The sequence below is a fragment of the Oreochromis niloticus genome, linkage group LG7 (genome assembly GCF_001858045.2).
Source record: "Oreochromis niloticus isolate F11D_XX linkage group LG7, O_niloticus_UMD_NMBU, whole genome shotgun sequence".
Classification (NCBI taxonomy): domain Eukaryota; kingdom Metazoa; phylum Chordata; class Actinopteri; order Cichliformes; family Cichlidae; genus Oreochromis; species Oreochromis niloticus.
Window position 1 is genome coordinate 18,616,146 of NC_031972.2, and position 13,010 is coordinate 18,629,155.

At 39.9% G+C, this 13,010-nt stretch overlaps 1 protein-coding gene across 2 annotated transcripts in view; it reads left to right on the forward strand.

Moving 5' to 3' along the window:
* LOC100694894 (maltase-glucoamylase, intestinal) overlaps positions 1–13,010 on the forward strand; it is a 69,701-nt gene that overhangs the window by 2,815 nt on the left and 53,876 nt on the right. The window contains exons 1-15 of one of the 2 annotated variants that reach the window (XM_005459498.4): positions 4,617–4,702; positions 5,055–5,175; positions 5,634–5,719; positions 5,975–6,095; positions 6,665–6,774; positions 6,935–7,086; positions 7,902–8,073; positions 8,251–8,350; positions 8,602–8,714; positions 8,816–8,941; positions 9,058–9,189; positions 9,436–9,555; positions 10,556–10,669; positions 10,832–10,916; positions 11,292–11,409. In XM_005459498.4, the coding sequence (XP_005459555.2) occupies positions 5,055–5,175; positions 5,634–5,719; positions 5,975–6,095; positions 6,665–6,774; positions 6,935–7,086; positions 7,902–8,073; positions 8,251–8,350; positions 8,602–8,714; positions 8,816–8,941; positions 9,058–9,189; positions 9,436–9,555; positions 10,556–10,669; positions 10,832–10,916; positions 11,292–11,409 (1,670 nt within the window). In that variant the 5' untranslated portion in view covers positions 4,617–4,702. Of the gene's footprint in view, positions 1–4,616; positions 4,703–5,054; positions 5,176–5,633; positions 5,720–5,974; positions 6,096–6,664; positions 6,775–6,934; positions 7,087–7,901; positions 8,074–8,250; positions 8,351–8,601; positions 8,715–8,815; positions 8,942–9,057; positions 9,190–9,435; positions 9,556–10,555; positions 10,670–10,831; positions 10,917–11,291; positions 11,410–13,010 lie in introns of those variants that run through there. The other variant, XM_019361017.2, reaches the window with a different exon arrangement.

The window sequence follows — 13,010 nt, forward strand, 5'->3', positions numbered from 1 at the left end:
AAGGCCGCCTGGGTTGGCTGGAAGACTGTTTACTTAGCCTGGCAGGGCGAAGGACATTCTCAGCTGAACTATGGACACGCACACACATACATATACTGATACTGATAAGCACTCACTGACATATCACCCTCCCTACCCCGGATCCAACGCCACCTCCAACGCTTACCTCCCCTCTGATGTGGACATCAGGTCAGCTGGAGGCGTAGTCGAAGATTGCAGCGGTCCCAGATCAGATGTACACACTGGAACACTTTCCCATGTTGCTTGTCTGTGTTTATTGTGCTATGGTGTGTTGATATCTGTGCATTCCTGTATTATCCTTTTGTGTTACACATTTCGATGTTTTTTTCCTCGCTACCTAGCCTGACCTGTCTCCCCAATGTGATGTTTGTGTATTGTATGTACGGTCGGCAAGGTCTGTCATCTCGGTTGTGGGCAAAAGACCTGCAACTGACAAATAAAGGCTATCTCATCATCAAGATGAACAGGCAGATGGGTCAATATATGAGCGGGGCACAGAAAGGTGATTGGCAAGAATACCAGAGGCGCAAAACACCAGCTACTGGTAGACCAGGCTGACCAACCTGTGCACTGCCTGGATTGATTACAAGAAAGCCTATGACTCAATGCCTAGAATTGTACAAGATCAACAGGAGCCTTCATCAGGGATGGGGGTATGGCGTACAACACTAGAGGCCAACTCCAAGCCCATAGCACAAGTCACCATCAAGTGCGGGATTTACCAAGGAGATGCAGTGTCCCCACTGCTGTTCTACATAGGCCTGAACCCCCTCAGTGAGATCATTAACAAGACTGGCTACGGATACCGACTACGGAACGGAGCAGTTGTCAGCCACCTCCTGTACATGGATGACCTCAAGCTGTATGCCAAGAGTGAACGAGACGTCGATTCACTGATACACACTACCAGGATATACAGCAATGACATCGGGATGTCATTCGGACTGGAGAAGTCTAGTCGGATGATAACAAAGAGAGGGAAGGTAGTCAGAACTGAGGGGATTGAACTACCAGAAGGCAACATTGCAGACATAGAGGACAGTTACAAGTACCTGGGGATCCCGCAGGCGAATAGGAACCATGAAGAGGCAGCTAGGAAAGCTGCAACCACCAAATACCTGCAGAGGCTCAGGCAAGTCCTGAGGAGTCAGCTGAATGGTAAGAACAAGATCCGGGCTATCAACACCTATGCCCTGCCTGTGATCAGGTACCCAGCTGGTATAATAAGTTGGCCAAAGGAGGAGATAGAAGTCACTGACATAAAGACAAGAAAGCTCCTTACCATGCATGGAGGGTTTCACCCCAAGTCCAGCACCCTGAGGCTGTACGCTAAGCGGAAGGAAGGGGGCCGGGGACTGGTGAGTGTCAGCACCACAGTCCAGGATGAGACAACGAACATCCAAGAATACATTGGGAAGATGGCCCCAACTGACCGAGTGCTCAGTGAATACCTCAGGCAGCAGAAACCCAAGAAAGAGGAGGGAGACGAGGAACCATCATGGAAGGACAGGCCCCTGCACGGTATGTACCACCGGCAGATAGAGGAGGTGGCTGATATCCAGAAATCCTACCAGTGGCTGGACAAAGCTGGACTGAAAGACAGCACAGAGGCACTAATCATGGCAGCACAAGAACAAGCTCTGAGTACAAGATCCATAGAGGCTGGGGTCTATCACACCAGGCAAGACCCCAGGTGCAGGCTGTGTAAAGATGCCCCAGAGACAATCCAGCACATAACAGCAGGGTGCAAGATGCTAGCAGGCAGGGCATACATGGAACGCCATAACCAAGTGGCCGGCATAGTGTACAGAAACATCTGTCCCGAATATGGCCTGGAAGTTCCGAGGTCAAAATGGGAGACGCCCCCAAGGGTGATGGAGAATGACCGAGCTAAGATCCTGTGGGACTTCCAGATACAGACGGACAAAATGGTGGTGGCTAACCAACCGGACATAGTGGTGGTAGACAAACAGGAGAAGACGGCCGTAGTGATCGATGTAGCGGTTCCGAATGACAGCAACATCAGAAAGAAGTAACACGAGAAGCTGGAGAAATACCAAGGGCTCAGAGAAGAGCTCGAGAGGATGTGGAGGGTGAAGGTAACGGTGGTCCCCGTGGTAATCGGAGCACTAGGTGCGGTGACTCCCAAGCTAGGCAAGTGGCTCCAGCAGATCCCGGGAACAACATCGGAGATCTCTGTCCAGAAGAGCGCAGTCCTGGGAACAGCTAAGATACTGCGCAGGACCCTCAAGCTCCCAGGCCTCTGGTAGAGGACCCGAGCTTGAAGGATAAACCGCCCGCAGGGGCGTGCTGGGTGTTTTGTATATAATTCTATTATTACTTCTGTAATAATTTCCCAAGTGCTGCTAAAAAGAGCAAATTTTCTTTAGTTTTTTTTGTTTGTTTGTTTTTACCACAGCTTTTCCAAACATCCTCTTTCATTTGGAATGCTTGCATTAATTAACTTTGCACATAGAAAGAATATATTTCACAAAAAACACATTATTTTAGGGTCAACATCGTGGGCTTCCCTGTTTCTAAGTGTCAGTTGTATATCCTTTTTGCTTGATAACAGCGAACAGTCATTTGTTGTAGTTTTCAACAAGTCTCACACACGTCTCCTGAGCAATTGCTCAACCTCCTCCAGATTTGATCCGTGTGATTTAGATTTTAGTCTTCAGTTCCGTTGAATGGGATTCAAGTTAAGGCTTTGTGCCAGTCAGTCAATAATGTTCTTCACTAATAGCGACATGTGTTTTGGATTGTTGTCATTTTTGAAAGAGACAAAGTGACGAGCCAGACCCAGGTTTTATTAGTTTCATTGTTAGTTTTAGTCTTTTTAATGATTATTTTTTAAATATCTTTTATTATTGTATGGAGGGCATATATTAGAGGCAATAATTGGGACATTTAGTAGAGGCATTACAATCAAAACACAATTTCTTGAAAGCAGTTGATTCACATCGTTGTAGAGTCTCAATAAACACGTCCATCAAAGCTTCATCAGGCCAATTGTAATAACATTATTATTTAACAAACTATTAAATAATAAAACTACAGATATATCCTCTGTGTTTTTATTTTATCTAAGTTAGTTTTCCAAGTTCACAAAATAATTTTAGTTACCGTACTTCTGTTTTTCAAAGGTGTCTTTTTTTATGTAATTCAACAAATTTTACCTTTTTTTTTCTTTTTCTTTTTTTTACATTTCTAGTTTAGTTTTAGTTAACTATAATAACCTTGTACATAATCTTTCTCCAAATAAGATGTTAAAAGTGAGTATCAACAATTCTTTTTCTAAATGTAAACTGGTTTCTTTTGTTTTTGGCATGATGCTTTCTCAGGTGACAGTTCAAACCCATGCTAAATTTTTTTATACTGAATGTAAATTGTAAGATAACCCTCAGTAGTAATTTGACAAACTTTATATTGCAAAGTTAAAGCACATCATTGCACAGCAGTGTTTTATCATATGGCTCAATAAAAAGGTCAGTTTTTCTGGGGTCTAAGAATAATGACCCAGGACATTTCTGAAATAATATTTCAGATTGCATCAGTTCTCTGATTATGTCTTTATTGCAGCATGTGATTACTAACAAATGCCAAGGCTATAAATAATTGACCAATGAACATTCCATGGAGGCTTAAGTTTTTTCCACTTTTTAGCGACTGGATTTTTCCATGGTACAATATTTGCCATTTGAAATTAGATTTCAACTCTTCAACATATTATGTAACAAAAAGATTGCTATATTACTATTGCTAAAATGTAAATGTCCTACTGCAAGTCTGTTACACACATTTCTTTATGAGTGTAATTGTTTGTTTGTTTTTAAATTATTTGTGTTTTTTGTCACTTGTCTAGTTTCCTCATATTTTTAAGGACTTTATGAAGTGCTTTAAAACAGCAAGTGCTGACTAAATGCAAACATAACATATTAATAGTAATAATAAAATACTTAAAAGTATATTGCAGGGGGTGCTGCACACTGATAAACTGATAAAATGACATCCCAACATCTCAAAAGTTGGGATGTTATTGAAATTCAAAATCAGCTAATATTTTTCTTAAAATGGTACGTGTGCTCACATTGAACATTTTTTTCTATGTGCAGTGGGTTGTGTGTTTTTTTTGTTTTTGTTTTTGTTTTTTTTACATTTTACAGTGTCCCAACTCTTTTTTGCAATGGGGTTTGTATGTTCTATATTCCAAAATTTCTGGTGTAACTATTCAACTTACCAACTGAGTGCGTGAGAGTCTATGCTCATTTGCTAATTATAGAAAAGTGGTACTATGTCTTTTGCTTAGTCATGGCTTACCGGCTTACATAATGCATTGAATATGCACAATAATCTTTAGTTAAATTCTAACCACAACCATGTGCATACACAGTGTGCATGATAATGGGATAATTTTATTAGCCCGCTAAGCAGATTTTAGGTTAGACTACTTCTATCGAATGATAGATGGTTATCTGGCTTTTTATGGCTTTTGGGCCTGCATGAAATGCACGTACACACACACACACACACACACACACACACACACACACACACACACACACACACAAAAGTAAAGGGGGTTGAGTCTCTGTGACAATGCACAACACTCCCTCACCCTCTGGTTTATAAGGGTGCTCCTACTTTGAGCACTTGGCCCCAACCTGCGGAGAGAACCAAGGTAAGACCACAGAGGCATGCTGTTTAGCTGCTCAGCTCAAAATACTACTAATTATACCTTACAGTATGGAGGAGAATACACTCGCATGAAGCCTGATGAAGCCTGATGGGTGCATCTGCAAAGATTAGGCCAAACCTGTTGAACACTGTCTTCAATTTCCAACTTTAGGTTTATTGTAGTCTCTCATTCTTTCTTTACTATAGGATTTTTCTGAATTAAATTTCTGTCTCAGTTTTGCCCTTGCAGAAACTTCAAGGTTGATGCAATGAAAATGTAAAATGTTAAACTTGGGTTTTAATGATTATTGGCCTTTATAGTGTTTTGTTCATGTTCATTTTTGTGTGTGTGTTAGATGGGGAGAAGACGCTTTTCTGGCTTAGGGGTGACCCTAATGGATCTGTTCATGCCGATGACCGCAACTGCAGTCACCTTTTTAATTCTGTCTGCCACCACAGTATCTGCTGTCAAAGAGGGTAGGTGGACCACCGAGGCATGTCACGTAACTTTAAATGATACCTCCTTTGAATCAGGTCCTTCATCCTGACTGCAGGCAGACAATATGCCCATAGGATTAATATCTATATACCACAAGTGCATATTTTTTAAATCTCTGTGATGTGTCTTCTAGTGTAGGTAGTTCTGTTTGCACATATAAAAAATTACTCTTACTCTGATTTCAGCATTTTAGTATTTTTTTGTGCCTTCTTTTTCTTTTTTTATTGTTTTCTTATATATCTCACTTTTTGTTTCTTCTTTACCCTTAAAATATTAAATTACTTATGTCTTTGCATCTTTGATCATGATTATAGTTCCCAATGCTCATATCAGTGCTCCCATATTAATTTATACTGGCAAAATTGCAGCATTTACACTTTAAAATGTTGATTTCATTGCTTGACTTTAAGGAGATATTTTATCATTTTTTTGCCAGGAGGAACTAAAGCATTTGTCGCTACTTGTCCCAACATTCCTCTGGGCGAGAGAGTAGACTGCTTCCCTGATCCTGGAGCTTCCCAGGTATGAGCCACCATCGGTTCCTAGGGTACAAAGTAATGTGTATGGGTTTTCCCCCCTCAAAGAGCCTACACATGAAAAAAACCCCATTATAATTAGTGGGTAAATACTAATGCTGTTTTTTTTTTTTTTGCTTGCATTGCTTATAATGTCTATTTAAACATTTGCAGTGGTGACAAAAAGCAGTAGAAAAAATAGTCGTAGCATTAGTGACACTAATGTGGATAATGATAATGACAACATCAATACACTGAACAGGCGAAATGTGAGGCGCGTGGATGCTGTTGGAGCCCACGGGATGAGAGTAACGTTCCCTGGTGTTTCTTCCCAACCAACCATGGATACACGGTGGAATCACAGGACTCATCAAGTCCTTACGGTAAAACGCTTTCCCCTCTTTTTATCCTGCACTCATGTGCTCACTAACAGAGGAAAACTAAGTGGCCTTCTAGTTAACTGCCTCTTACTCTTTCAACTTATCTATCTTTTCCACTTAATTTTTCTTTTCATTTTTCACTTTTTTTTTATATAAATGTGGCATTATTGACAGGTTTTTCTATTTTCTGACTACGTACTTGATAAGCTCTGTACCCTTTTATGACTAAATGACTAACGCATATAGTTTGAACAGATTCCCATATTAATTCACCTAAAGATTTTAATGTGGTGCTGCAGCTGAGGAATGAGACTGATGAACATTTGCTTATAGTGAATCATTGGATCGTTAGGTTTTTGTCTCTAATGCTACAATGTAAAGTGCACTGGGACACTGAGACGACTGTTTAAATGGAAGCATATAAATGTAACTGAATCAAATTGAACTGCTGCTAGTTGTCTCAAATGATCACCGAATGTATTTATTGTATTATATATTATGTCATTGTGGATATTATGTGGATGATATATTAACCTTCTTACCTTGTTATTGTCATCTGTTTAATTTTGCAGTTCTGAAAGCAAACCTGCTAAGAATGGACTCTCCGTCTTTATTCGGTGGGGAGATAAAACAACTGGCGCTTGAGGCAGAAATGCAGACAAACAATCGTCTCCGATTTAAGGTGAACACTGACACCGTATCCAAATCTGCAACTTACGGATATATTTAATGGTCAAAGGATTTGGATTAATCAAAGGATGTTTAATACAAAAATAGCAATATACATGAGAAATTGTTACCGTAGCCATAAGATGAGGCCTGACTCCTTTCCTGTCCCTCAGATCTACGATCCCAACAGTAACCGATTCGAGGTCCCCCATGAACACATCAGCAGCCTTCCCAGTAACCCATCCATTCCCATCAGCAGCACACTGCAGGTCACACAGAAACCCTTTGGCCTTACTGTGCGTAGGAAGGAGAACCAGAAAGTTGTGTAAGTAATCGCTCTGCGTAGGTGCCCTGTGTACTTGTTGTGATGGTTGGATGTATATACATATGGCTGCACAAATAAAGATAGATGAGGATATTCCTTTGTTAAAGCATGTTGAGATTATAACTTATCCGAATTCTGTCATTTTACACAACAGAGGACAGAAATGTACTAATAGATTAACAATGATTCCCATGCAAGAAGTGATTACTTTAATAAGATAAGATAAGATAACCTTTATTAGTCCCACACGTGGGAAATTTGTTATTTGTTAATGGTGGTACAGGTCATGCTGCTGACTCCGCAGTGATCAAGTACTTCTCAGATAAACAGAAAATGGAAGTGGAAGTGTCAGCAGTCTGGCTCTTTTAACAATCGGTGTCTTCTTTTGAAGACTAGAGAAATGCTACCCAGACGGCTTATTAGAGGTTAAGGGGCTGGCCTGTCTCTGTCTGTTTTTCCTTCTTTTTGTTTAATTTGTTCTAAAAACTCATCTCCCAGAGTACTTATGTTTACTTCTAGTTCCATTTCACTCTCATTCCCTTACTTAGTTCACTTAAACATGAAGTCATAACTCTGAGTAATCATTAATCTTTAAGTTAATCATTAAGGAAAATATCTTTGGTGTAAAGCATTTTATATTGCACTTATGTAACAAAACAACATAATTACTTAAAGTCAGCATTTTGGGCATGAATACATATTTTTTAGTGTTCTTTGTGTCACTCTTACCTGCTCTCCCTTTCCCCATATCCCAATGCATCAGTCTTTACACTACCCAGTGATCATTTAGTCCTTTGTTTCCTCATTACATTCAGGTTCGACACCACAATCGCTCCACTGGTGTTTGAAGATCAGTACATACAGCTGTCTGCCAGACTTCCATCTCATAATATTTACGGCCTCGGGGAGCACGTCCACAGGCAGTATCGCCATGACACCAACTGGAAAACCTGGCCAATTTTCAGCAGAGACTCTTTCCCTAATGGGGTGAGGACAGCATGCACATGTTGCATGTGCTTCTTACAAGTCTGTTTGCCTTCTCATAGGGCCTATAATTGAATGCCTTGTAAGCTTATTATTCTGTGTAGTCACCCCTTCAGTTTCAGTAAGTGTCCCACATGCCTCTGTTGTATACTCATTTGTCCCACTGTGGCTTCTCTGCAGGGAACAAACAACCTCTATGGACACTATCCCTTCTTCCTCTGTCTGGAAGATGAGAGTGGAAAGTCATTCGGGGTCTTTCTCTTGAACAGCAATGCCATGGGTAAAGACACATTCACACAAATGCAAGAACACACACTAGCAGTTGATTAAAAACCAACAGAAAGTGTAAAAAAACCCCAACCCACACATACATATTCTGAAAAGGTGACGCTTTTTCAAAAAAAAAAAAAAGAAATAAGTTAAAATAACCTTTAATAGTCCCACACGTGGGAAATCTATGTGATTTATTTTTAAATCACAACATAAACTTATATTGCTATGATTAAACTACTTTTTTCTGTTTGTTTCCAGATGTGACACTGCAGCCTGCCCCAGCTGTGACCTACAGGACAATTGGAGGGCTTCTTGACTTCTACATTGTCTTTGGTGACACACCGGAACAAGTGGTGCAGGAGTTCCTTGAGGTGATTTTTCTAAATGCAAAACATGTGGGGCGAGGTTTCTTGTTAATACTGTTGTGTGGCTCACTAATTACATTAAAAATACGTCCAATTATGCTTTTCAGCTCACTGGCAGGCCCGTCATGCCTCCCTACTGGTCACTGGGATTCCAGCTTTCTCGGTGGAACTACACCAACCTCGACATAGTCAAGGAAACAGTGGAGAGAAACCGTGCCGTGGGCCTCCCATATGTAAGATTCAGTCTGTTTGAGTTTTAAAATTCCTTTTATACATCAAACTCTCATTTGAGAATTGAAAATTGCATGTACATAGCATATGAATGCAGTGTTTTTTCCCTCTCATGCAGGATGTCCAATACACAGACATAGACTATATGGAGAATAAAAAAGACTTCACCTATGACAAGCTTAACTACACTGAACTTCCTCGGTTTGCTGACTATCTCCATGAGAGGGGGCAGAAATACATCCTTATCCTGGTAAGAAGTACTTTGTGGGCATATTGGGTGTATTTATGTAACCTATAAAAATAATAAGAAATCATACAGAGCTTCAAATCATAAACAGACATCAAAGTGTTTAAATCATCACTTCTAGCATACAGTAACATTTGCTACATCAGCAACACCAAAGAAGAAATGAAAATGACGGCAGTCGTGTAATTTTTATGAATTTATTGATTTGATTTGAGCATATATTCTTATGACTGTATCATTTGTCCCCAGGATCCTGCAATAGCCACCAGCAAGAGGGTTGGAGATGCTCCATATGAGTCTTATGACCGTGGGACTGCGAAGAATGCTTGGGTCACTGAATCAGATGGGAAGACTCCTCTGATAGGAGAGGTGAGCTACATTAGTGTACAAGCCTGATATTCTGATGCATCAAGCGTATTTGATTAGCAGCACCTGGCTGCTACTTACTCTGTTAATGATATCAAATACCAAAGGTACCACTCCTTTTATGTACTTAATCTTTTTTTTTACTATATATTTACTATATGTTACTATATATGGTTACTATATACTATTATGTCCTGTTTGTTTTCTTTTTTTTGTTTTTACCTGGAAGACCAGTACAACTAGATTATTACAGTACCATCATATGATATTGTTGTTATTGTGACACAAAGTCACAAATTTAGTAGAAAAATACATGCCATATACACCATGTGTTCATTCACCTGCATCCGCTTGTCTGGATCAAATGTATTTGTGTTACTTTGTGGTTTATGAGTGCACACATATGTGTGGTTTGTGCTTTATTTACATATGTTGTTGTCTTTCGGCTATAAAAACAAAGGTGTCCGCTGCGGGACCTCTGCTGTTGCTGCCTTTGTAATGAGGGAGATACATAAACAGACCTGGTATTTATTCTGCTTTTACAACGGGCAATAATTGCTTGGAAAGAACAAGATAAAAGCCTTTCCTGGTGGCATAACAATGTTGGCGTGCGTTCGTAACATCACAGCAGGACCTCACTCAAACGGGTGAACATTTCTGCTCAGTTAAAAAAGATGAGCATAAACAGAGCAGCGGGGAGCGTGGCGGATTTAAGGAAAAGGTTATAAATGTAGACAAAGACAGGTGCAGAGAAAGAGTAGGTGCAGATAGATTTGTCACTCAGACCTCATAATTTTGGCTGTTCATGCCATCTCATGTTGTCTGCATATATGTTATTGTGTAAACTAATCTCTTGCTTTATTAAACTCGTGTTAAAAAAGCTGTTAAAGGTTTCTCCCAAACCTGGAAGGTCAGGTGTATAAACAAAGCACTAGAATATGAGTTATGCCTCAAAGTTTTAGGGTTTTTTGGTAAACATCATCTCACATTCTCTCCCTCCAAGGTGTGGCCAGGGGAGACTGTATTTCCAGACTACACCAACCCCAACTGCATCGATTGGTGGGTGGATGAGTACGAGCGGTTCTCCAAGGAGGTCAAACATGACGCACTTTGGATTGTAAGTCAGTTGTAAATGCATAAAATGAAGGTATTATGCACACAGGGGCTGCTAGTCAAATTGTGGGCTGGACATCGGCACCAATAAAGAAGCACCGAATAAATTTTACTCTTTAATTTCTTGTCTTTATTTACAAGGAAATCTTCTCATATGCATTTGCAGGACATGAATGAGGTTGCTAATTTCAAGCAAGGATCAGCAAAGGGCTGTGATGTTAACAAACTCAACTACCCTCCCTACATTCCAAGTAAGAGACTTTGTTTTCTATGTTCTGGTCAGCCGTGATAATGCTACATATTTTATGAAATAGGATATATCATAGAAGTGCAGCTGAACGTCCAACAATAGCAAACATAGTAAGTTCATCAGGCATAGTGCATCCCCTGTGAAGAATTCTGAAAATGAATCTTCTGCCATGTCTTTTATTCTGACTGTTTCCCAGACAGGAAGATCATAACTATGAAAAGCAGGTTCCCCTGATGATTTTATTGCCCTCCTTCCACTTCCTATTAAAGTATACAGTACATCAATCCCTATCTCATTCTTTCTCTCTTTCTTTCTCTGCATCTTGTATTCTCTCTTTGCTTCTTATAACTTTCATCTTATCTGTTCTCTCCCCCAGAAATTTTGGATGACCTCATGTACAGTAAAACTCTGTGTATGGATGCCAAGCAAACCTGGGGCGACCACTATGATGTCCACAGTCTGTATGGCTACTCTATGGTCCTGGCTACTAAGAAGTGAGTAAACAAGCAGTGTAACATACATAATCTTCAAAATCAAGTGATGTAGAACCAGAAGTTACTGACCCAAGGTCCTCAACATGAGTTTAATGATCATTTATGTACATAAACCTAGAAAGGAGCACTGGTATGAGAATGTGGTAGGGGCTGGCAATCAGTTAAAGAGTGATTTGTACAGACTGCCTGAACAAGTCACTCTTCAGAATTGTAGTGGAATTCATGAAAACAGCTAGTTGATTGCACAGATACTTAAAATAAACACCTGGCTTGTAAACACATCAGTTTAGTTTATTGGTAATGCCAGACACATTGCATAAGCAGGCTTCATGCTAGCTTTTTTTAGTGCTAACCTTAGCATAACAATAGCATAACTAATGGAACCTTAGCATAAATCCTGCTAATGCAAATGAATGCCAATTTATGATAGATTAAATATGTTACATACTGTGCAATTTGCCTTATCTCTGAGATTGTGCTAAAGGTGCTAAACTGGCTAAATTTCAAAGTAACCAAACCAAAGAAAACCAGGAAAGAGTGTTATTAGACTAGAAAGTGCATTTTCTGAAGAAACTGCAGTGTGAATGCTTGAATCTGAATATATGCGCTGAAATGAATTAATTGCTGAATTTTAAGTTAAAAATGTTGAATGAGATGAAAAATACAGAAATTTGCACCTGAAAACAAAAAAGCTGAACTGCTAAAAGCTGACATCCACAGAGAAGTAGTTAGAAAACAGCTGAAAATGTTTTAAATGTAAATTAGAAAAACCTAAAAAATGAGAAAAGACTATTTAGAGTCAGAAAACATCTGAATGAATATTAAAAGTTCATATTCTTTGAATCACTGAATGACTGAAATGTGATCCCTCCACTTGGATCCACACAGTTTAAAAAGTTTATATTTCTGAGCTTTGAAAGACATGCTGTTGGAAAGAGAACATCGATGGCGACGTTTTGAGGGTAAAATGATGGCTGTAGGGCAAACACTGTGGACACAGCAGCAGTTGAAAGAGAAGTGTTTAAGATGAATCTTGGCAGAGTGAGGGACAGAGCTCGTTAGGCAGGCAGGTGTGAGCCTGGTTGCTATAGTGACTGCACCCAATGGCCCCATACACACGCAGACATGCACCTCACTTTTGCTGCTTAAAATGAACAGAAAAGTCAGGCCGAAACAAATTGCTCCCAAATGAAAAGTACAGGTCCTATTGACAAAATTCTTTCACCGTGAGCGACAGCAATGTCCAGTCTACCTAATTCTCAGTTTTCATGCCTGTGGAGTTTATTATATGGACGTGGTGACAGTGTAAAGACACCATGCTCTTCTGATTTTCAAAGGAACTTTCTGAGCCACTTTAACATTGGAGTCTATGGAGGAGTTGGAGGGAGGAGTCTGTGCTTTGGTGACATTTATGAAAGAACCATAACACCTAGCACAATAGTAAACACATTGGATGAAAGAGGACAGCGATGGCTACGTTTTGAGGGTAAAATCATACCTGTAGAGCAAACGCTGCGGACACAGCAGCAGTTTTAAAAAATATTTTAAGATTAATTTTTTCGCTCCTCTCACTCTAGCAGTTGAGCTGTCTCACTCTAGCC